The 26122-nt window shown below is 50.3% G+C and overlaps 1 protein-coding gene across 4 annotated transcripts in view; it reads right to left on the reverse strand.

Annotated features, from left to right (window-relative positions):
• Positions 1 to 26122, reverse strand: part of SNX29 (sorting nexin 29) — a 497953-nt gene that overhangs the window by 146172 nt on the left and 325659 nt on the right. For all 4 annotated transcript variants that reach the window (XM_086691204.1, XM_086691206.1, XM_086691205.1 and 1 more), the window contains one exon: positions 25477 to 25593. In XM_086691204.1, the coding sequence (XP_086547330.1) occupies positions 25477 to 25593 (117 nt within the window). The remainder of the gene's footprint in view (positions 1 to 25476; positions 25594 to 26122) is intronic.

A 26122-nucleotide genomic window follows, 5' to 3' on the forward strand; every position in this document is an offset into this window, starting at 1 on the left:
CCAGTCAATGATATCCTCACTAAAGTCATTAGGAAGAAACATATACTAATAACTGTAATTTAGTTTGAAATGCATTTTTTAAAAAAAATTGTTTTTAATGTTTATTTATTTTCAATAGACAGAGCACAAGTGGGGGGAAGGGCAGAGAGAGAGGGAGACACAGAATCTGAAGCAGGATCCAGCTTCACAAGCTGTGAGGTCATGACCTGAGCCAAAGTTAGAAGCTTAACCGACAGAGTCACCCAGGCACCCCGAAATGCATTTTTAAAAGATGAATCGATGGGATATAAAGGAAGAGAGCGAAAGGGATGGGTGGAGGGATGGAAGAGAAATGTATAGTCAACTGTTAATGGTGGACTCCATGCAATGAGTATACAGGTGCTTATGGCAAAATTTTTCAAGATAACTCTTTTAAAATTTTCTAATAGAATGTTAGGAAAAAACAAGTTTTGATCAACCACGTAGAACAATGGAATTACCTTTCTAGTCTCTGCAGAGAAAATGACAAGATATTGCTGTCTTACAAAGAAAATATCAGTTTATAGCTTAAAAATGTTGGAGAGAAAGTATTACAGAAGTGTGTCAGGTGGTTAATAAAACTACTTTGTTTCTCTGGATTCTGAGACATTAGTGGTATTTATCACGTGTTTAAAAATGAAAATGTGAGGGGCGCCTGGGTGGCGCAGTCGGTTGAGCGTCCGACTTCAGCCAGGTCACGATCTCGCGGTCCATGAGTTCGAGCCCCGCGTCAGGCTCTGGGCTGATGGCTCGGAGCCTGGAGCCTGTTTCCGATTCTGTGTCTCCCTCTCTCTCTGCCCCTCCCCTGTTCATGCTCTGTCTCTCTCTGTCCCAAAAATAAATAAAAAAACGTTGAAAAAAAATTTTTTAAAAAAATGAAAATGTGTTGTGATTGATCAAATTTGTTTTGTTTTTTTTTTTAAAGGAAGGGATTGGGGCACCTGGGTAGCTCAGTAGGTTAAGTGTCCGACTCTCGATTTCGGCTCAAGCATGATCTCACGGTTCATGGGATCAAACCCCACATCGGCTTCTGTGCCGATGGCACGGAGCCTGCTTGGGATTCTATCTATGCCTCCTCCCCGGCTCGAGTGTGTTTGGAGGTGGGGGAGGGGGCGCGCGCGCGTGTGTGTGTGCACGTGCACACAGGCACATGTGCTCTTTCAAAAACAAATCGCTGTAAAAGGTAAAAAAATGACTGGGTCGGGACATGGGTCAGCTGGGATGGAGCTGACTTCACTCGTGGCCAAGAACAAGACTCTACCCTTCTCTGAGCCCTCCTTCCTGCTGCAGAACAGGGCAAAAGCAGCTGCCCCATGGGGCTGCCGGGAGGGCTCAGAAGGCCCCCCCCAGGACCTACCCCACCGAGCATCTGGCGGAGAACAGACGCCCCCCGCTAAGCGGCAACCACTCCCATCATTCATGGGTGGAGTTCAAGGGTGCTGCACAGACAGAAGGTCAGGACCCAGCAGCCCTCACCCACGAGTGAAGGGCCAACTGCCCCATTCTACAGACGCACACACCTGCCAGTGCTAGATGTTTGGTCCACCAATCTATGCTAAGTTCCTCTTAAGGGCCAGACACTCTGGTACCAGGGAGGTGACAGCCAGCAGGGACAAAGCCCTGTGGCTCACATAGCCTACAATCCATAAGGAGAGACGTTCTCCAGATAAACCCATCAATGGCATCAAGTGTCCAGGTCCGCATAGAAGCAAAGGGTAAGTAAGGCTTCCAGGAGGGGGAAGGGCAAAGCGGCTGGAGAGAAGGCTGAAACATGAGGGAAAACAGCAGGACTCTGGTCCTCGCTTGGACAGTGAGAAGTCCCGACGGGAGGGAAGCGAGGGAAGCCTGGGCCAGCTGGAGTTTCGCTCAGTCTCTGCGGCCACAGAGCGGTGGCTGGAGGCCGGCAGGAGGGAACAGCCGGGGGCCCCCCGCACACGCTTCTCACACACACCCCTGATCGTGAGTGTGTACAGGGTCATTTGCCACCCTCTCTGCCTTTCCATCGACATACTGTTGTAAGCCTCGGCTGTAAGAGAGTACAAATCACCAACTGTCTACAGTTTCTCTGGGCTTAACTTACCAGGACATAAAGCAATTCTTCAGAATCCTCAGCAATCTCCAGTGAAAGGTGCAGGAGAGCTGGGAGCACCAGCTCATCTGAGCTCACTCCTGCTACAGAGGAGGGCCCTGAGGCCCGGCGGGGTGGGGGTGGGGGGGAGCTGGGACACACGGCCTCACCGGGGCTCCTCGCTGCAGGCTCCTATAACCTCACACCACGTGCGGGCGGTGGGAAGGTGCTTACCTGCTGCTGACAGGTTCCCAGCTTTCTACTAGCCGTGTCCCTCCCCCAGGCCCTCTTTAGCAGGAGAAGGTTCCTCTTTGATCGGACCCCCACTTTGCATATCTAAGGAAGAGATCCTCTTAAACAAAGAGTTAAAAAAGCGTGATGTTTTCAAGAAGAAAAACGTTCAGAGACCACTAGGGAACCACCTCATTCATTCTCATTTCACCCTTACCTCCCATGGAGCGGCACAGGGCAACCAGGAGGTGCAAACACGAGCATCCAAAGCCGGCCTCGCTAGGATCGTGGGGAAGTGGAGTGTGCGTGCAGGACTTCCCCAAGCACACGCAGACACAACAGTGATGGTCACTTACAGCCCAGCAGAGGCCACCAAGCAGCACTCAGGAGCAGTAACAGGTACTGTGGATGTTAGAGCACCAGGTCTGAGCAGCTCAGTATCGCCCAGCAGCGGATGAGGGTACATCTAGGTGAACCCATTGGAGACATCAGACTACAGGGACAACAGAAGGTTCCTGCCACGTCTATCACCTCTGATGCCGTCTCCTTGCAAACAGCACCCCCTTCTCCCCCCCCCCCCCTTCCACCGCCCAGCCCCTTGAGTGCACAAGGGTAAGCGTGTCGCTGGGGCAACCCTCCAGGGCAGAGACAGTTGCACATTCACATTGCCAATTCGAGCCTGAAACCCAGGGCTTCCCCATACGGCAGATCAGGGACCGGCACACCACGGCCCGTGGGCCAATCCCAGCCTGCTTTGGTAAATAAATTCTCGCTGGAACACAGGGATGCTTGTACAACCTTTATCATCTAGGGCGGCCTTCACATTACCTCCACAAGGTCGAGCAACTGTGACAGAAACAGTGTGGCCCGCCTTCCTAAAACACGTGCTATCTGGGCGTTTACAGAGAAACTTGGCCAACTCCTGATCCACTTGATGACGGAACAGCCAGAGAAAAATTACTGGTAATTTCAGGGTAACAGTCAACTCTTCTTGGCGGGGAGGAACCAATGATTTGATTTCCACAGCCCAATGAAATGATTCTCAGAGGCTAAAGAGCGAAAGGAGGGCCTGGATCGTGCCCGAGAGGACTGATGATATATGGCATTTAGAGATCCAGTCACTTACTCGCTTTTATTCATGAAATGCCCAGAGGGAGCTCTCAGTAGATGGTGCCCCACATCCTGCCAGAGGCTCAGAGAGGCTGAGTGATGCGCCCAGGGACACAGCGAGAATTCAAAGCCAGGTCTGGCTGAATTCCAGGCCACGTTCTTTCCACTACACCTGCTGCCTCTCCACCAAGAAACGCGGGTCCAAAACAAGCATACAGGCTCATCTGGGAAGGAAGGAACCCGGAAGACTGAGCGCCTCTGAAAGGCGGCTTCTTGTAACGAGCAAAGAAGGCGCTTGGGTGGTTAGAGCACGGCGCGCCCAGGCGGGTTGCCGCTAACGACACACAGGGACAGTATTTTTACCGTCGCGAGCGCAGTGATCCCATCAGCGCTGAGCAGGCGCTGCTCATGTTCAAGTAAAAGCCAGATGGCTCTGGAATGTCTCCTTCGGGGGTCTCACTTCTACTGCTTACAAACATGAAAGCCACACCCTGGACGCCGCTTCAGGCACCTGGGGGCAGGGGTAGAGAGGTCTGCTCCTCAGGAAGCTCTGTACTGATCACTTTGGGCTGCAGAGGTCCTCAGGGACACACACGGCCTGCTGTCCTAAGGTAAGGCAGACCTGGGTCTCGCCACTTACTAACCAAGAATCCTTGTGCCTTGGTCTCCTGGTCTGTAAATTGGAGCCAACACCCACGACCTCGTCATGTCTGCACGCTGCCCAGGGCACTGCCACTCTGCTTTCGTCACCCTCCCATCCCAAGCCGCCCTCCCACCTCCCTGCACAAGGACAACAGGAAAACCATCACAGGCGGCTCACAACCTCAGTCTTTCCCTTGGGCTCATGTTTGATCAGACCCCATTTTCCACTTTTCACAACGCACCCCATCTCCTCATCTGTCCGGGGCCCCTCGGGGCCCGCTCACCGGCCACGCCTGAGTGCGCCAGCCCCCGTGGGGAGGTCGGGACGCGACAGCAAGCTGTCGGCTTTTTCCCCGGCCCCTGCATTTTCTAGAGCCTGTCGGCCGCGCCGTGAGGAGTGGAGAACTGACACGGCCCGCCTTCCCCACGGGGCCAGAGACACGAGGACTGAACCCGGGCTCCACCTGTCAGAACAGAAACCCAGCTGCCGCACCTCTTCTTTGCTGTGTCCTCTCTTCTGGAATAAAGGCTTTTTATTCTCTTTCTCACCCTTCACCTCTTTTCCATTTACACTGAGCTCGCATCTGCATTTGCCACACGTGTGGGAACGATTTATCCCAGGCTACAAACGTACCCGTGGATTTTCCATTCCTTGTAGTTTCGAGGCTTCCAGTGGTTTTAAGGCAGACCCCTCCTCCTGAATGACATTTTACCAGGAACCCCAACCTTAGTGGCCACACCGCAGCTGCTCGACCGGACAGCCATCTGGCAGCCACAGGCTGGGGGGCTCAGGGCAGGGCAGGAGGAATGGCGGTCACGGATGGGATGGCCAGCAGCCGCCAGGGACATCAAGGAAGGATCCGCCCCTGGAGCCTCCAGATGGAGCCAGGCCCTGCTGGTGCCCGCGCTTGGATTTCAGGCTTCTGGCCTCCACGACCGAGAGACAACCAATGCGTGTTGTGCTGTCGTCAACCACCAGACCTGTGGTCGTTTGTTACGCTGACCCCCCTCTCATTCCAGACCAGGCCTTGTTATGCGTGCATTTTATGCACAGATGGGGACGAGGACTCAGGACTCCGAGAGGTGACCCGACTTGCTTAAGGGTGCAGGGTTCCTGGGAGAGGACCCAGGCAGCGTGGGGTCCAGGACCCACTCCAGGACAGGACACTGTCTCCACACAGCATGCCCAAAGTCCCGGCGTCCCCAGCCCCGCCCTTCCCAGTGGTGAAGCAGGCAGGCACTACTCCCCTGCTGGGCTTACTATGGATTAAGTCAAAGAAATTACATACCGGTGGGTTGTATCCCAGGGCCTGACACACAGGAGGCACTTGGAAAGTATCTCAACGCATGAGTAAGGGAGGGTCAAGGTGTCCCTCACTGGTAAAGATGGTCATTTCCAAAGACCAGGGGGTAGGGGCTGGCTGGAAGACGTGTTCTTCTATGAGGAACGTGGTGACTACAGAGGCAAATCGTGTCCTAAGTTCACCCACCTGACCTGTCCCACTGTGCTGTCAGCTCCTGGAAAGGCCAGAGGGGTGGGAGGGTAAATAAATACCACAGAACAGTTCACGCAGGTGATTAGCCTTAGGAGATCCAGTCTGCACGACTCAAAGATTATGGCAACGAGAGAAGAAATTGGGAAAGGATTCTTGAGCTGAGCGCTCTGTCCTCAAACACTAAAATGGCACATTCTGGAACACGCCTCCTGGACAACCTGCACCGCGATGCGCAACGCTGGAGACTGGCAATAACTCCAGGACAGCCACTTCCGGGAATACTCACCCATGAAAGTTAACTGCCCCACTCCCCCCACACCAGTGCCTCCCACAACCAGCTTGACAATGGCCTCGTCACCGCTGGGCAGTGCCCACTCGCTGGTACTGATGACCGAGGGAGCCAATCACCAAAACCCTCCATCAGAGCCCCAAACTGCCACCCACACAGACAGGACATAAGACATAGTCCTGCCAGGGAGAAATCTGCCTACTTTTCAATCTACTATAACCGGGCAATAAATAATGAAGTTTTGCTGATTAAAGACACCAGGCACAGTATCATTTAACATCTGTGGTATAATCACATCTCCCAACATGGGAAGTTTCCCCGACCCCTTGAAACGGGCAACTCTTCACGAAGATGTTTCTGGAACTAAGTCAAAGCAGCAGGAGCGCACAGTCCTAGACCACGGCCAGCTCCCGCTCTGTCTCTCATGTGCCAAGGGGCAGCAGGCAAGTCACTTCGCTGCTCTGAGCTTGTTTTCCCCCAAGGAAAGGGAGGGACAAGATACAGGTGTAGACCGTGGCTGTCCACAGCCTGGCACATTCCCCTCCTGGGAAATCACCTTACAAGAGATCTGGGTGGAAAAAACCCTACGCCTCGACCCCAGAAGAGGCACTAAATCTCTTAGGTCAAACAGCACATCCTGCCCACGTGGTCCTAGTGACCAGTTCAAGACTGGCCCACGACAAATCTGGTTTGATCGGAGACAATGTTGGGGATGTGCGGGGCAGCGCTGGACAGAGAGTTGTATTCTTTCTCTTGAGGACGACTGACAGGAGGAACAGCCAGGCACACTGCTCACCAAGCTCTAAACTTTTCAGTCATCCAGCAAAACCAATTCCTGGCTTTGCTGAACCTGCTTTAGCTTCGGTTCTGTGCTTCTGTCCCCGAAAACACCCTAAGTGGTACAGAAACAACGGCCCCTTCCAGCTCCAGCATTTCTTGTATTCTGTATGGTTCCCTACAAAGGTCAAGCCATGAAAATGAAAACCCAAAGGAAATCCTTCCATTTCCTGCTGCCAAGGACAGACTGTGAGCGATCTGAGGACACAGACCACGTCGGTCTCGCCTCCGATCCCCAGTTCAAAGCACAGTACTCGGAACTCAGGAACCCAAGGACCCCACGACACAGGCGCTGGAGGAAAAGATCACGAAGACAAAGGCTTGTCAGCCGGGCCCCTAGATAAGCCTGACCTGTCTGCTCAGCATCGTTACCACGGCCATAACCACAGCATCACTGCTCACGAGCGGGAACTGGACGCCAGGCTGTAGCGCTCTGCACGCGTCCTCTGACGGAACCCTCACCACCAGCCTGAGAAGGTGCCCCCTGCAGAAGTCACCAAGGCCACCCGCAACGCTCCTTCCTGATACTGGCAATGCCGTGCTCCCCCTCCCGCCTGCAGTGACATGCGTCCGTGGGCCGTGCTCTGCCAATGGAGAGGGAAGGGACGTGTGCCCTACCTGGGTGGAAGGTCTGAGACGGAGTGCGAGTGCCTGGCCAGACTCTTTCCCTCTCTGTGATGTGGGTCTGGGTGCGAAGACGGTGACGATGCAGCAGCCCAGCCAACCGTGAGGATGCGGAACGTGACTGAGAAGGAAACCTCTGTGTTTTCCGTACCGACCTTTTAGAGCTGTTTGTGACTACAACACAACACAGCCTCCTCTGACTGAAGGCCTACACCCCATTTTGTAGACGGGAAAAGTGGGGCTCAAAGAGGTAACACGCCTTGTCCAGAACCATGCTGTTACTGCAGCAGAGAGGCTTGCAGAACACGAGAAGCCGTGGCCACCGTTCCTCCGGTTGTGAGTGGTGATTCCGCGGCAAGCCAACTAGCGGGGGGCTTTCAACGCCAGCCTCGCCCGCTCGCTCCTGGTTGGAGTCCCCAGGCACCAGGACGGAGGTAATATGGTCAGCTCTGCGCCTGAGAAACCCACAGCCCACCCTAAACAGAACGCAACTCCCAGATCCCACGTTCTCTAAACCCCCAGACCCGTGAAGTTTCAGGCACGTGACAGTATCTGCAACGGGGTAGAATAAAGCAAGCCACAAGGAGACAGGGACGAGATAAAGACAGAAGTAGGACTTCCGGACTGGAGCGGAAGGCTCTGCACACAAAGTCCGGCCACGGGAGCTCCAGGTTGTCCATTTCTCCACAGCCGATCGCTTCTTTCTACACAGTCAACTGAACAGATGCCTTGCGACCAAAGAGTGAAATAAAACCAGCCCCAGGATCCTCTCAGTCCACAAAATCACCCACGATGGCTTCAAAGTGGCACATCTCCTGGCATCAGGACCTGCAAGAAGTCTCCCCCAGGGGCGCCCCTGCAGGTGACGGGGACACGAAGGAGCAGGTGTGTTCGGCAAGCTTCTTGTGCTGAGCAGCCTCCCCAAATGCATCCCGGTGGCTCCCGTCTCCTGACCTTCCTGCCCCAGCGTGGCCCCCTTTCCCTCAGTGTGGGGGCCCCGGCGACTGGCTCCTAATGAAGAGGGAGGGTAGAGGTGATGGGGTGCTACTTCCCCGAGTGGTTACAGGTAACCCCCGTCTTCCTCGTGTCCGCTGCTTTCTGGGCTTGCTGACTTCGGTGAGGCAAATGGCCACAATAAACCCGTGTGGGGAGGAAGGAGGGTGGCCTCCAGCCCACAGCCCAACAGGGACTGAGCCTCTGGGTCTGACAGGCCGTGAGAAACAGAGTCCTGCCAGCAACCACACTCGAGAGCCAGGAAGCAGACCCTTCCCGGCCCGGGGCCTTGCGAAGTCTGCAGCCGGGGAGGCTGAAGGCCAAGCGCACCCGGCTTCCTGTGAAACCATAAAGTACGGTTATTTCAAGATGCTGTTTCTGCCTCTAAGTTCTGGGACCACTTGCCACGCGGAGATGGATAACCAGCAGAATCCCCGAGGAGATGTGCTAACGAGCTGTGGGCGCTGTTTCCGGGCTACTCTTGAGGGGGAATCAGCCCCAGGGATCCTGTGGGAGCCAAAATACCGGGGCCTCAAATGCTGACACTGTGATCGACCCGAGCCCGTCAAGAGGCACCAACACGACTGCGCCACACTCGTGTACCATCTGCACTACTGTTTACTAATGTAGTTTCTCAAATCAACCCGCCTTTTTTCTTACAAAGTCTACTTATAAATGGAATCACTCTAGCAAAGAGCCGATCGATGTTACTTGCTATATATAGAAAGCCAAAGCCAACGAGTGCAACTTTCTGAAATTCAAAGCGTCAGTGGTTCTGACCCCTGCCTGCCTTAGAAGCACCTGAGTCACCAAGGGATGTCCTGGCCACGCTTCAGAGACACCCCTCCAGCTGACCTGGGGTTGAGCCACAGCATCTAGACTTCTAGACGCCACGGCTGACCAGCACCCTGCCCCTGAGGCCCCTGTTCACTGTGTGAGGGGGTCACGGAAGCAGTCAAGACACCAGCACTGCTGAAAGCCCCAGGCAAAGAAAACCACTCCCCTCCCTTGCAGGGCCCATGTTAGTTAACACTGGGCTCATGAGCCACTTGAAATGATCCCGCCTAAGAGCAGGACCACATGCCTCACACCTTGGGGAGCACGGATCCGAGGACCGGGCGTTCCTCCCTGCTGTGTCCTCTCAGAACACTGAGATGCAGAAGAGCAGACACCCCCAGGCTAGGGGCAGACCTCAGCGCACGTGGGGTGTCCTCCGCAATGCAGGCTGAGGGTCCAGGAGACAGTCTGGGACCTGTTCTCTGCATCGCCAGTGCCCTGCTCAGCCCCCAACTCACAGAGGGCGCTAACTAACGAGGCACCATCCACACTCGATCTGGGGGATGGACAAGACTGGGACCAGTATCCGGGGAGAGAAGCAATGTTCCAGAGGAGGGGCTGGGGGGCAGAAGGGGCATGTCTTCCCCAGCGAGCCCTTACTCTCCCAAGAGTTGTCTCTCCAATTAAGCTCTGGCTTATTCTGACGAGCCACCGAGGAAAGCACGAGTTCGCGCTGTGACTGATGGATAATTTCATACTCAAATTGGAAACCGTTTAAATCGAGACCATCAGGAAAATCAGGGGCGGGAGACATATGATAGCTCCTCACACATGACAGCAAACAAAAAAAGAAAACAGCAATGTTGATCGTCTTGTGACACATAAATCCACAGTCCCTTGCTGGCGTAGGCAACTGGCATAGAATGTTTAGCTTGAGGCAAATTCACCGAGTATTTCCTGGGCATCCAAACTTCAGACGCTACAGTGAGGAGCGGAAACTAATATGTATTCATTCAACAAATACTTAAAAGTCTCTACCCGGAGCTGGGGACACAGTGGAGTATAAAGGGATTAAGGGGAAGACGGCAATTAAACAACTCTACCCCGAGCAGGGTAAGTGCTATGTAGAAACATAAAGCACGGGGGTGCTATTTTATTAGGGTGATGACAAGGCGGTATCTGACCCCCTGCCGTGCATGATTGAGAACCGTTATCTCCTTTAACTCAAGCCTCATACAACTCTCTCTGGTGGGCATCCCCAGTCCTGCTTAACTTTTTGATTTTTAGTTTATTTGAGAGAAAGAGACAGAGCGCGAGCAGGGAGAGGGGCAGAGAGAGAGGGAGACGCAGAATCCCAAGCAGGCTCCAGGCTCTGAGCTGTCAGCACAGAGCCCGACGTGGGGCTCAAACCCACGAACTGTGATATCATGACATGAGCTGAAGTTGGATGCTTAACCGACTGAGCCATCCAGGTGCCTCCCAGTCCTCTTTACAGACTGTGCTGAAAAAAGCGGATACTTACCAGCTCGGTCCCTTACTCGTCACAAGGACTTAGGGACAGTATCTATTTCACTTGCACCTTCATTTCCTCATCCCTAAAAGGGATAGGAGAGCACTTACTCGGGCTTGCTGCTGGAAGTAAAATACTTGCGAAAGAATTGGGTATACAGTAAGTGCTCAAAAAATAGTAGTTGTAGGGAGGAACATAAATGCCCCTCCCATTTTTAAGGACCTCATTATCTGACACAGAAGCAAAAAGATAACCCCACCAAAGCAGCGGATAATATCCACACACAAACCGTGCTGACTTACACCGCTATTTCCTCTAACAGGCCCATCCTCCTGACCGATTTCTACTCATCCTTCAAAACCCAAGACAAACATGTCCCGTTTGAAGCCTTCCCAGTCAATCCCAGCGGTTAACTCACCCACCCCTGTGCCACCATTACACCCACTTCTACAGAAGTCTTTCCAGTTTGCTCATTCATTCAACAACCAGGTCTGGAGAGCCTACCACTTGTCACACACAATCACACGCCACTGCAGATACGTGTGAACGTATCTCTGGGCTCCCCCCATTGTACAACTAGCCTCTGTTGAGCGGCAGAAGCAATTACCTGAGTGTAATTCAAGAGAACAAATGAATCAACAAAGGAGGCCATAAGAAAAGTAGACAAAATGGGTGGCCCAGCGGAGAAAACAGGATTACAGAAATTCTGAGCAAGTTAAAAATACAAACCACTCACTACCGACAAAGCCACAAAAAGCGCTTGAGAACGAGCTGGTCTGTGAGGGACGGAAAAGATCTGGAAGACAGGGAAGGAAGGAAATGCCAACTCATGCTTATGAATGGAGAAAGCCAGTCCCAACTGGCTGTTAAAAATAGTAAAGTACAGGTACATACATCTGTCTTTATGTAGATGCATAAGTATATCTGGAAGGATAGATACCAAACCTCTTCACAGGAAAGATCTCTGGGAGGGGGACACCTGTATTTTGTATTCTGTCCAGTGTACATTTTATATATATGTATTATTTAATTTCTTTCAAGAATATATTCCTATTTATATAACTTAGGAAAAAAAAAAATGGAAGCAGGTCTTCCGAAATTCAGAAGGCAGAGGAGCAAGGCCCTGCCACTAGCATGGAGATCAAACGGAAGGGGCAGAGCTCCGTGACCCAAGGGCCATTAGTAAGAGGCGAGGAAGAAGGTGACAGCCAGGTCCTGCTTCAGCATCCACGAGATTCTTTGAGCAACAGAGCTAAAAAGACATCAGCACTGTATCAAGGTGTTGGGGCCAAGAGATGGCTGTGGACCTTCCTGTAACGGGAAAGAGGCGATTCCCATTAGAGGCTACACACCCCCATGCCGCCACAGGCAAGAATACCCCAGGACAGCAAGAAGAAAGCCACTTGCCCAGAACGGAAATAAAAGCCCAACGGGACCTGAGGTTTTTCCAACTTCATCAGAATTGTTGGCCAAGTCAGATCACAAATGCCCCGCTAGAAACACCACTCAAATCACAACCCCTCATTTTGGTGTGGACAAGCCCCTTGAGTATCTGGGAGAAAACCACTCGAATCCTGGTCAGTAAAATCATTTTCCTCAAAAATAAGCGCAGCAGCTCTGCAGTCCCCATTGGCAAGGGGGGCGCTCAGGCAAGGGGGGCGCTCAAGAACCCCATGGATTCCAAGATGACGCTGTATATCAAGAGGTCGTTTCCAAACGAACAGATCAAGGGAGGCAATGGCTTGGCTTTGTGCCAATTCATCAGGAATCCCTTTACCGAGATGCATCTGGTTCCAATCCAGTCGCATAATCTCCCAAAAGAAAGACAGCAACATATCCAGCCATCATCAACTCTGGATCCCACAAACCAACTAGCCAGAGACTCAACTTGCAAGAAACACAGAGCAAAAACACCATTTGTTTTTACGGGGAGATTACATAAATCTACTTCAAGAAGACGGGGAAAGCTTCCAGAGCCAACTGGAAGATCGTTTTGATGTCCAGATGCCACTCAGCTCAAAGTGTTCACTGCCCAACACAGCAGCCCTAAATTTATAACGGGCCAGGAAAGCAGGAAGTACAGATGGGCCTTTATTTTTTAAAAAAAGATTATAAAAATTAGGAAGAAACCTAAAAAATAAAAATGGAGAAAGTCACATGTAACTGGTAGGGAAGGGAACTCTATCATCACAAAGAAAAATTTATTAAATTAAGGCATAAGTACATCTAATATATCTAATTAGAGGGTTTGTACAAGTGTAATCATGTGGTTCTGTGTCCTCAGAAATACGGTGTTAATGTAACAGAAATAAAAGAAATTACATTAGGGTTTAATGTCTTGGTCAGAAAGATTTATAAGGCAGGGTGGGGACAGACTAGAGCAGGTTGGGGAGGTCTGCAAAAATGAGTCAAGGACAGTGCTTCATTCCCACCACAAGGGACAGAGGTCCTGGCCCAGAACAACCCATACAGGAGTCCCACTGGAGGCCCGAATCACAGGAGCCCCTTTTCTGTGCTAATGACATCGTACTGAGAAACTTACAGGCCGATAAAATACACAACAGTGGGGAGCAAAGCAACACAAGGTCCTTTTGTGGGAGGCAGGAGTGGAGTCCGGGAGCAGCTTCCGCAGAGGGCAGAGTGAGGTCACAGCCACCCCATTAGCCAAGTAAGAGCGGGCCTTGCTGGTGCCAATCACGTGTGTGTGTCGCCAGCGCAGGACTCCGCTTCATCCAAATGTGAACTTTCGGGTCAGGTGGAAACAAACAAGGAAGATAGGCTTGTTTCAGAAGGACTTGGTAGAGAATCCAATGGGGCACAGTGCCTGTCAGCACAGGAGCATCTTGGCTGCCAATTCTGCTGGTGGAGCTGTGGGCAGCAAAGTCAAACGAGCCATTCGCAAAGCTGTGCTGGGGAAGGGAGAAAAGGTAACAGGGGGGCCAAAAGCCGCCTTGTAATTGTGGCTTCTCTTTCTTCAGAAGCAGTGGCAGGAAAGGTGCCAGAGTCAGACCTCTGTCCGTGTAGACCTCTGTCTCCAAGCCAAGTCACAATGCACGTCACAGAGAACATATTCTCGTCTTTGACCTCGTCAAAGCCAGAGCCCCTTTCTTCCACGTCTGCCACCTCCCTGCAATGGGCCCACACTCTATGTAAGACAGACACACAAAACATGAGCGACCCACAGGCAGCCTCAGCCAGGGCAGCCAGTGCCTCTCTCAACGCACAGCTGAAATCACTGTGGAGCACTAGGTGTCTAAGTCTGGACTCTTCTGCACCTTGCCAGTGTTTCCTGGTTGCATCCATAGGAGACCGGCTTGGGGGCAAAGCTTGCACGTGCTGCATTTGCCAACAGACACAAAACCCTGATCGTCACGAAAATGTGCTTTCAAAGTTCCATACCCGTATGTCCCAGGTAGCCAGGTACTGCCCACCTGGACCCCAAACTGTAGCCCCTCGGGGCTCTCCTATGGAACTCAACTATCCATGGTGGTGAGCAAGCCAAGCTAAACCAGGGGCAAGAGTTTGACCTGGGCACATGTGGGAAGACAGACTGGCGATCCGAAGAACCCTTTGCTTTAAAGCCAAGGAGTGTGTGATCACTCAGGGTCTGTGCCCATGGGCAGAAAAAGATATTGGACTGAAAGAGGGGTTTTGATTCTGGGACACAGAGAGGTCTAAAGTGGGTTCTGCAATCATCCTTCTGGAGGATTCTGTGTCAAAAACTAACATTTCTAAGCTAAGCCTCTATGTGCGATATATTTTTAGTAGCCTCTCTTAAATGGCACTTTTAAAAATAATCTCCTTCAAGACGGTAGACGATTAAAACACCAATGTCCAAGTGCTGAATTTAAAAGCCTCTTATAATTTGGAACTCAACGTTTAGAGCTGCTGTGGGGCAGCAGACAATTTGGCACTTGATCATTAGATATTCTGCAAGTGCCGCCCAGCTGAAAAATATATTTCTTATTAAGCTTCTGTACTTAAATAGCATCAGCCCACAAATGAAAGCATTCCCTCTGAAGGTTTTAACGATCCCAAGCAAGTCCCAGGAAGCATTTCATTTCAAAGTGAGCCATATTAAAAAACTTGGGATGAGTTTCTTTTTTTTTCCGCCATCGATCTCAACCTTGAATTTTAAATTACTTGTCTTGCTCTCCCACCAGGCACGGTCATTTCCACAGTAGAGGAAGGGTGCCCTGTGGAAATGCCAAGCAGCTTAGAGCAAGGATTAACAGCAAGTCTGTTATCCTGCAGGATCCAGGAAAGCACCTTGGATAACCAAGTATGGTGGTTAAGAGAGTGTAACCATGGATCCTACAGGTACGTGGTCAGATTTACACATCGTACGCTCCGGGAGTGACTCCGGTGGCAGCCCAAGGAGAGGCACGTGAACACAGACCCGTCTCGAGAAAGCTACCAGTCTGCGTGGGAAATTAAGTTCAACACAAGAGAGGGGAACCGTGTTGCAGCAGGCAGGAAGGGACAGTCTGCAAAGGCTTTTGGGAGCTTGGTCCTAAGGTATACCACCACACAGGGGCCCTGTGCAGAGCACACAAGTCGGGCAACAAGGAAGAAACGGAAAGGCTGTGAGCTTGTCGAGCCGGCTGCAACGCACAGCAGGCATCTTCCCATCACCAGGCAACACGAACGCTCACCCAAGGAGAGAAAATGGGAAGGAGCGGGGAGGGGAGACACAGAGTGAGCCGGCTGCAGAGAAGGGTTCAGGCATGAGCAAGAGACAGACAGGCAGACGGAGACCAAGCACACGCAGGAAGTGGGGTTGGGAGGTCAGAGAGAGCCAGAGATCAAGACAGGCAGACGGAGAAAGAAAGGAGCAGAGAGAGAGAAAGAGAAGCAGGCAGGAGAACAGCAAGAGAGAAGCGCAATGGGACAGAAGAAACAGAGAAAGAGTTAATCAACCAGACAGAGCAGGAGAGAGAAGGTAATCTGAGCGAGAATAAGAAGTGCCAGCTCCTCGAGAGCACCTGTGCAAGAGGCCCCGAGCGCCAGGGTTCAGCGCTGCTCAGGTGACCGAGGCCCCGGCCAGCTGGGGTGAGCGGAGAGCCAGTCGGAGCCAGGACCGAAAGACCCCGCTGCACCCCACAGCCACACAGCGTCACTCCCTCCCCTCCAGCCCCTGCACCCTGCACGCCCAGACAGGCCCATGAGACAAACCGGGCTTCCCTGATCCCCTTGCCAGCTGGTGCGTGGGTAACGAAAACGGTGTGTAACTGGGCCCTAACTTTCCCAAATGCCTTCCTCCAAAGACATCTTAGAAAAGATGCTCCTTGGGGCGCCTGGGTGGTTCAGTTGGTTAAGCGTCCGACTTCGTCTCCGGTCACGATCTCACGGTTCAGGAGTTCAAGCCCCACATTGAGCTCTGTGCTGACAGCCTGGAGTCTGCTTTGAATTCTCTGTCTCCCCCTCCCTCTGCATCCCCCCCCCACCCCACTCTTTCTTTCTCTCTCTCTTTCTCTCAAAAATAAACAAAAGACCCCAAATAGCCAAAGGAATATTGGAGAAAAAAACCAAAATGGGAGGCATCACAATCCCAGACTTTAGCCTCTACTACAAAGCTGTGATCATCAAGACAGTACGGTACTGGCACAAAAACAGACACAGAGACCAATGGAATAGAATAGAGAACCCAGAAGTGGACCCACAGTGTATGGCCAACTAATCTTTGACAAAGCAGGAAAGAGTATCCAATGGAAAAAAGTCAGTCTCTTTAACAAATGGTGGTGGGAGACCTGGACAGCAACACGCAGAAGGATGAAACTAGACGACTTTCTTACACCATACACAAAAATAAACCCAAAATGGATGAAGGATCCAAATGTGGGACAGGAAACCATTAAAACCCTAAGAGGAGAAAGCGGGCAACAACCTCTTTGACCTCAGCCACAGCAATTTCTTGCTCGACACATCTCCAAAGGGAAGGGAATTAGAAGCAAAAATGAACTACTGGGACCTCATCAAGATAAAAAGCTTCTGCACTGCAAAGGAAACAATCAACAAAACTAGAAGGCAACCGACGGAATGGAAAAAGATATTTGCAAATTACATATCTGATAAAGGGCTAGTATCCACAATCTGTAAAGAACAAACTTCAACACCCGAAAAACAAATAATCCAGTGAAGAAATGGGTAGAAGACATGAGTAGACACTTTGCCAAAGAAGACATCCAGATGGCCGACAGACACATGAAAAGATGCTCAACGTCATTCATCATCAGGGAACTACAAATCAAAACCACACTAAGATACCACCTCATGCCGGTCTGAGTGGCTAAAATGAACAAATCAGGAAACCGTAGATGTTGGAGAGGATGTGGAGAAAGGGGAACCCTCTTGCACTGTTGGTGGGAAGGCAAACTGGTGCAGCCACTCTGGAAAACAGTGTGGAGGTTCCTCAAAAAATTAAAAATAGACCTACCCTATGACCCGGCAATAGCACTGCTAGGAATTTACCCAAGGGATACAGGAGTACTGATGCATACGGGCACCTGTACCCCAATGTGTATAGCAGCACTTTCAACAATAGCCAAATTAAGGAAAGAGCCTAAATGTCTATCAATTGACAAATGGATAAAGAAGATGTGGTTTATATATTCAACGGAATACTACTTGGCAATGAGAAAGAATGAAATTTGGCCATTTGCAGCAACGTGGCTGGAACTGGAGGGTATTATGCTAAGTGAAATAAGTCAGTGAGAGAAAGACAGATACCATATGTTTTCACTCATATGTGCATCCTGACAAACTTAAAAGAAGACCATGGGGGAGGGGAAGGCTAAAAACAGTTACAGACAGGGAGGGAGGCAAACCATAAGAGCCTCTTAAGGACTGAGAACAAACTAAGGGTAGATGGGGCGTGAGGGAGACGGGAAAGTGGGTGATGGGCAGGGAGGACAGCACTTGCTGGGATGAGCACTGGGTGTTGTATGGAAACTAATTTGAGAATAAATTATATTTAAAAAAATACACAAACATTAAAAAAATTTTCAAAAAGATGCTCCTTGGGGAAATGATCTTGGGAAATAATGCATGTAACGCATGCTGTACCTACCCCCTTTGGAGAGCGGGGAGGCACCATTGTGGGAAGTGCTACAGCAAGGAAGCCCAGTGAACACGCTCTGATCTAACATTTTCTGGATCCTTCCACCACTGCACTCCCGTCTTCTAAAGGCACCAGCTTTGCATGCCCTCTGAATCAGTGTTCTGTTTTTGGGAAACTGCCTTCTCTAGATTCCAAGTTTTCCAAAGAGCCCTTTCTGAGATGAAGATGAAGTGATTAGTATGCCTTAAAAACAAAACAAAACAAAAACTACTTTGATGTCCAGAATGAGCTGGAGACAAGAAAGGGACAGATTCATCTTGCAGGTAGGGAGTGGGCACCACAGAGGAATCTGGATCTTTAAAACCACCCAGTGTGTCGGGCCTAGAGCACATCAGACACTAAATTTTGCTTGAAATGAAAAAGCAAAAATGAAAGAGGCAGAGGCACGGTTTGAAAAAGGAGAAAGGCCCGGATTTGCATGGGGTGCCACCGCAAAGCCATGTGCCTCAGGCTGGGTCATAAGAGCTCCCTGCATCTCTGTCAGCTCGTGTGACCCCTGGACCTAAGACACACATTACACAGGGCTGCTGTCGCGGGGAGAGGATGTGAATGCCGCCTCAAGTCACACACACTGGGCCATTTCTGCCGCCTGGGTGGAGGGGGCAGACGCAATTAAAGGATGCTCAGGATGGAGAGACAGAGACCCAGCGCAGGAGCAGAAGAAAGAGAAGAGGAATCCAACTTCAACGACGTGAAGTGAGACCATGTCTGCTCCCCCAGGGGGAACGAACCCCCACGTGTTGACTAACTCAGCCCTAAGCTTTCCCCTCTAATGGACCCGCACGCCTCAAAATCTTACAAGGCTCTATTTCCCTGTCTCCATTTATTATTCAAAGCAGGAGCCGTTCTCCCAGAGAGCTCTCAGGGCTGTAATCAAATCCCACTAAAAGTGGAAGGAAAAAAAAAAAAAAAAAAGAGAGAAAAGCAAAAAGAAAAAGAAAAAACTCCGGCATTCATTCACATCTTATACCAGAGGGGGAGAAAAGAATAATGAGCAGAGTCCTAAAAATACCTACATTCAAAAAAAGAAAACGAAAAAACTTCAACCCCTAATCCCAAACTCATTCTTAAAATAAGCAACTTGGCTTCAAAGTCTGTAACATCACAAAAAGGTAGCAGTGGGAGCAAACTATGTCCCTGCTCCTATCTTTGAAAACACCCATCCGGGCCACACACCCCTCCTGAGCTCTGTGCAAACGAAGTTCTCACTCAGCAAACGCTCAGCAAGCACCTACTACGTGCACGTCGGTGCTAGGCACTGGCGATTCGGACATGAAAACGGGTCAGGCCACCGCCACGAGCCCACGACCGAGCGGTTTTACTGGCAGCCTCTCCACGAGCCGCCCAGGGGAGCCATGTTATCCCCGCTTGGTACAAGGGCCAGGTGGGGCTTCCAAATACAGCAAAACCAGGGCTGCCCTTGACACTCTGGCAGTGTAGGAGGAAGTCAAACCCAAGGTGAGCAGAGAGCCGGGCCGAGTGGAAATGAACGCAGGAGAGCCTGAGCTTCCCAAGGTAGACGCTTCTCACAAAGGCATAGAAGGCTCCAGAACTGAAGCTGAGCTTACAACTTCCTCCTTCCTTTTGCCCCAGTGGTCTGACTCTGGGGAGGTAAGCAGAGCAGACCCAGGGCAATGACAAGGTCAAGCGTGCCCTGGGGACCACTGCCCAAATGGCCAGCTCTTCCCACAGTCTTCAGGCCCTTAAATGACCTCTCTTCTCTCTCCTCCCTGTGTCCAGCACCACCTGCCTCCAGGAAAGGATCCCATGACAGTCAGAGCTACCTCTGTGTGAATCGATGCCACTGCCCTGAAGGACATTCAGACAAGAGACAAAAACATGGCAGGGCAGAGAGAAGGTGGGCTTACACGTCAAAGGTTCCAGGGAAGTCTGGACTCCAGCACTTCCTACTTGGGACTTTCATTCATTCATCTGATGATTCACTCAACGAGCCAACCCACATGAACTCAGCACCTACTGCATGAATCACTGGGCCCCAAGCAAGCAGGAGACATAGAATTTGCTCTTCCGGAGCAGGGAAGACAGATAACAATCAGTGACAGATCCACATAGAATTACATTAAGAGAAGAAGGGAGAGAGGCTTGTAAGCATCATACTCTACAGGGAAAATGTGACCTTGTCGCGGGCATCAGCATGGTTTCCTGAGGAAGTGAGGAGTTGATATTGATGGTTTGAGGCCTGAGCACAGAGCATTATTCAAGGCAGAGGGAACAGCAGGAGCAAAGGGTACATAGAACGAGGAAGCAAGGGCCATGGAGCTGAAGACGACCGACAGGCTGGAGGCCCACCACTGTGGGGCACCGTAACGAGGTGGCAGATGGGACCTAAACCCTTCTGTACTTCCGCTGCCAGATTTATAAAAGAGGGTGACACCCCAACTTGATTCACAGGCTTCTCTCCAAAATTAAGTGAGGATGACCACGAAGACCCAATGTGTGCCTGACACACTGTCAGAACTTGATACATCGTGAGCTGGTACATGGCTACATGGATGCTGGCCCCCCAGACGGGTTTCCTGCAATGAGGTCAGGGAGGATGGAAGAAGGGGGTGGTCCTCCCCAGTGCCTTGGAAATCTTCCAAGGCAAGGTTTCTGGGGATCAGCTGGCTGAGCTGAGTCCCATAGACTGCCCGACAATCTTCTAATCCAAAAGTAGGATTTCACAAGAATGTTATGCTAACATTGTCATGGAAGTAAAAACGAGAAACAACTCAATATCCATCAATAGGGGCCTGGTTAAATAAATTATGGTATTGCCACTTTAAGGGAACATGACATAGTTCTTCAACAGAAGAATGAGGTAGAGCTACATGTAAAATAAAAAGATCCCCCCCTGCTAAATGGGGCTGGGGGGAGTCCTATACGGAGTCGGCAGCTAGTTACGAAAGCATGGAGGACTGTGTGTGTGATGCCCCCAGGCATCCCTCATCTCTGAAAAGACAAACCCAACACTGGTCATTGTTAGTGACTCCAGGCAGAAAAACGAGGGGGCCAGCCACAGGAGGAAGATTCACTTTTCACTAAACGCTCTTACACTGCTTGACTTTTTAGCATGGGTGTAACGAGATTTGTCAAGAGTCCAAAAGTCTGCAAATTTCAATTGTTTAAAGCAAAATCCAGTCTTGCAAGGCAGACAGAGCCCCCACTTCTTGCTGTGGGGGCTTGGCTGAGTTACTTCATGTCTGAGCCTCAGGTGCTGCTTCTGCAAAATGGTGTCATAATGGTAATCACCACTGAGGTCGGTGAGGATTAAATGAAGGGCTAATACTTTAGAGGTATTTAAATTTGAGGTACACATCAATTAATAAATGTCACCTATTAAAATCAGAGTTGCTTATTTATAACAACTAGTTAGTAGTATTTGTCATTCACACAGAGAATAATGCACCAAAGGTGCACTCTGAAAATGCATCTGCGGCGACAAGAGCCACCTATCTTTCTTTCAGCATAAAGGACACATGACAACTCCTATAGGATCTGACCTACACTAAGGAACGGGAGCCTTCCTGGGTCTGCACCTGCTATCAAGCCCCCTCCAGTAAGGTGGGCCATGGAATATGCCAGGACCCCTTGCACTGGGCAGGGATATGGGAGACACTTGCCTGCACCCCACACCAGTTCCACCCACACTCTGAAACACAAGTCAACGCCGGGAGTTCTCCGTTACTACAACCCCACTGTCCTTTCTCAGCTACAACCCCACTGTCCTTTCTCAGCTCAAAGACCTCATTGCCGAGGTCTTTAACATGGGGCACAGCGGGAAGGACACGCAGAGGGACCTTGGGATCTTGCTTGGAAGGCTGATGGGTAACACAAGGGAAGCCCCCTTACTTGTTCCCCCGATTGCCCAGAGTTGGTGGAGCGTAAGAAAGAAAACAGACTTTGTGATTAAATCCAAGTTTGAATCCAGCTCCACAACATACTCAGAGATTCGGGGACCTCTCTGAGCCTCGGTCAACCTATAAAACAAGGATGATATCAACTGCCACAAAGGGTTCTTAGTGCACAATAGGTACTTACGAAATGTGTTTCCGTCTTAGGAAAATGTGCCTCTCCCTAATGAAAGAGCTCCACAGAGATCTCGTACAAATCTTGGACTTGTGAGGAGCGAGGGAAACAAACTCTATCAGGGATGCACCACAGGGCTTTAAGCACAGGAGGCAACATTCACACGCTGGCATCAGAGAAACAAAGAGGGTCTGGTGTGACGGTACCTCCAGTGGTGCCTTCCCACATTGATGCCTACGTGCACCCTGATTGGAAGGACAAACCGCCACCTGTGAAAGCAAGATGTCCAAAAGAAAAAAAAATCAAACCTGAAACTCATCAAGACTCTACAGTTAATGATCAATTCAAAGGAAAGGCAAAGGACAGAGGAACACGGTAAGGATCACCATAGGGTCGCAATCAACAAAATCCTAAACAGGAAAACCTAGAGTTCAAAGGGCCAAGTTTGTCAATAGTGGCAACACAAGGTGGGGAAGGGAGGACTATGGAAGGGAATATACAAATTAAGAGGCTTCAGAGACCTATCACCCAACTGCAACGTATGCACTGCATTAAGACCCTGATTACAGTAGATAAATCAAAAACATTTTTTTCAGATAACTGGAGAAAATTAACCACTGACTGGATATCTGAAGACACTAAGGAATTATCACTGATTTTTCAGGTACGATAATCGTACTGTAAATATCTTTTAGTGATAAATACTCAAATATTTATGTCTGAAATAGTATGATGACTTGGACATGCATCCAAATAATTTGAGCTGGGAAGGGATTGAATTGAGTAGGAATGAATCAAGAATGACCCAGAGCTGATTACTGGGAGAGCTGAGTGACGGGGTTTCATTAAATGATTCTCCCTTTCCCATAGGTTTGCAATTGCCATTTTATTAAAAGTTCGTGAGTAAGCCCGAGGCTGGTAGGGAATATTCACAACGTGCGTAACTGAAAAGATATGTGAAGTACTGTTAGAAATCAGCAAGAAAACACACACACAGCCCAGTAGAAAGTGGACAAAGACTACAAGTCACAGAAGGGGAAGCCAAAATAACCAGGCAGCAAATGTCAAGAAGGCCCACCCCGCTCGTGATCAGAAAAATCCCAGGGAAACCACCTCACACCCAGAAGCATTCGTAGAGACGTTCAAGTGTTGGCAGGAACTCCTACACACTGACAGAGGGATAATCAACAGGTGATAAACAACAACAATAACACGGATCTCAAGGAAACATTTGCGTAGTGGAGGCAGGAAGTGCTAATAAATGGCCACTAAGATAGTAAAGGGAGACAAGCAGAAGCTATCCATCTCCTGATAGAAAACACCACTCCAGCGACAGGCATGTTAGCGGGAAAATTAAACCAACATCCAAGTGCCCAGACCCAAGCGCCAAGTTAAGAAAATAGAGGCAACAGAGGGGCGTGCGGAGTAACACTGTAGAGGTGCGATCTGCGAGTCTCAGGTGGTGACACGACCCGGTCTTCAGCAGACACATGTTAAGGAAAAGAGAGTTGGAGGACTCCATAGATGAACAGAAATATAAGCGAGTGGTTCAATCCAGACACAAAGGGAGCACAACACTGGTTGCAGGGGATGCAGGAGGGAGGAATGGGGCGTCGGGGTAGAGTGGGGCAGAGGTTCAGCTGGGGAAGATGAACACGGTCAGGAGACAGACGGTGGTGTGGGCTGCACGACAACGTGAGTGTACCTAAAGCCACACAACTGCACACGTCAAACTGGCTAACATGGTAAATTTTATGTCGTATTTCACTAAATTCAAACAAGGGTTTTAAGAAGAAGAGAAACATAAAGGACATAACCAATTACAACATGTGGACCTCATGTGGATCCTAATTTTTAAAAAGCTATAAAAAGGTATGGAACAGTAAGAAGTATGAACACTGATATTTGATGGTATAAAGGAACTAATGGTCACACACAGGGGACGATGGTATATTCATGGTTTCCTATTTCTAAGATCTACACGGAGTTGTGTACAGATGAAGTCACACCCGGTATTTGATTCAAATTAATACAGAAGGGAGAAGCAGGTGCAGAACTTCAAACAAGCTGACCTCGACTGAGGACAGTTCTACTTCACAGGGATACAGGACGTGCTTTAAACTTACCTGCCTACCTATGGGCATTTGACATTTAACATGATAAAAGCTCTGAGATGAAGAAGCTATCATAAACGTGCACAGGAGGATGAAACACTCTCAGCATCTGGGTTTGTGACAGCTAAGTAAATGCAAACAACCCAAATGTCCAATAAAACACGACGGGATTACAAATACTGTGGTACTGGGGCACCTGGGTGGCTCAGCTGGTTAAGCGGCTGACTTCAGCTCAGTCATGATCTCACAGTTAGTGAGTTCGAGCCCCGCGTCGGGCTCTGTGCTGATGGCTCGGAGCCTGGAGCCTGCTTTGGATTCTGTGTCTCCCTCTCTCTCTGCTCCTTCCCCACTTGTGCGCTGTCTCGCTCTCTCTCAAAAATAAACACTAAAAAATGTTTTGAAAAAAAAAATAGTGCAATACATTGTTCAATAGAGAACTAGAGTCAAGAAAGTGAATGAACTAGACCAGGACTTCCTAACCAGGGTGGTTTGGCCCCTGCCCCTCAGGAAACGTCGGGCAATGTCTGCAGGCCTTCTTGGTCACTGTAACAGCCTGGAGTGCTGCTGGCCTCCAGTGGGTAGAAATCAGGGGTGCTGCTAAACACCCAGGATGCATAGGACAGCCCACAACAAGTAACTACCATCGCCCCCCCTTACGTATCTGCAGGGGATACATTCCAAGATCCTAAGTGGATGTCTGAAGCCATGGACAGCACTGAAGCATACACATACTGTGCTTTTTACTACATATGAATACCTATGACAAAGTTTAATTTATAAATCAGGCACAGTAAGGGGTTAGCAACAGAAAATAACTGAATAATTTTAGCAATATACTGTAATAAAAGATGTGAATGAGCCCCTCTCTCAAAATCTTACTGTCCTGTACTCCCCCTTCTTCTTGTGATGATGTGCGATGACCCAAGGCCTAAGTGACGGGATCAAGGGGGGTGAGTGATGCAGGCATCGTGATGTAGCATGAGGCCACCGCTGACCTTCTCACAATTCACCAGAAGGAGTGTGGGGTGCTTCCAGACCACGGGAAGCAGAACCACGGCTATGGGGGGACTACCGTAAGTGGCCCCAAGTATCGAGAGAGCCACAGTTTAAAGATCTTTGTGAGACAGTCCTCAAACCACAAAATTGAGTTAAAAACCAGCAAAAACAAGGGGCCACGGGATTTACACAGTGACATCATGCAGGTGAAAGTTAAACAGAACCAAGACTGCTTATGGCTAATTGAAACGTATGTATGTAGCAAAGTATAAAAATAGGAAGGAGAAGGCTACACGCCCATTTCAGAATACGGATTATGGGGTGCCGGGGCATGAAACATTACAAAGGGGGGCTTCAAATGGAACTGGTATCATCGTGTTTATTCTACCCCCTTCCATCCAAAGAAAACCAAGCGTAGTGAAGGTTAATGCACATGTAACAGCTGGACGGCGGGTACACGGAAGCTCACTCTGGCCATCTCTGTACTCTTCTTCTACACCCCTGACACAGTCAACAACGAACAAGCTGAGGAGCAGGGTTGGGGGCCACGGAGGCTGGGCAGACAGACCGACACAGCAGGCAGGAGGGCAGGGCTGGGACCTTCCCGGGGGGGAGCACTCACCGGCCCGCGCAGGTCGATGAGCTCCTGCCTCATCTGGGACACGAGGGCTTCCTTGGCCACCAGGGCCCTGTGCAGGCGCTCGTTGAACTCAATCAGCTCGCCATGCATCTCCGCCACCTGGAACACACAAGCACCGAACGGTGAGGCTCAGAGGGCAGACTCCCCTCACCCAAGTCACCTGTCCCACCTTCTCTGGGCCTGTCACTTGTCAGCAAGGCACCAGGAGGTTGTTTGGGCTGGAGACAGAACGCCATTCACCTGTGAGTCGTGCAAATCCACCTGTAAGGTGAACACGTCTTGCACTTGGTTCATTTTAACACTACAGAATCTACGGTCGACCGTTCACGGTCAGGACGGTGCTGTTATCGGGTTATTTGGGGCCTAAGGTTTTTCTCCTTTGTGGACACTTTTCTAGCGAAGGCTTTCTTGCTCATCTGAGTTGGGCCTGCCAAAAATCACGCTGCTGATGGTACAGCTGGACTGACTGACCATTTCTGTTCCTCAGGAACTTGGTTCTGAAACCCGAGAAAATAGAACCAGAGCTCAAAGCCATGAGAACAGTAATGATGACAGACAGAACTGCAATGGCACAGCTACCCCTCAGTCACTGCTTAGTCAACGCCAGGAAATCCTTTCCACGCGCTGC

This window comes from Puma concolor, chromosome E3, assembly GCF_028749965.1.
Source record: "Puma concolor isolate L17-30 chromosome E3, mPumCon1.1.hap2, whole genome shotgun sequence".
Lineage (NCBI taxonomy): Eukaryota > Metazoa > Chordata > Mammalia > Carnivora > Felidae > Puma > Puma concolor.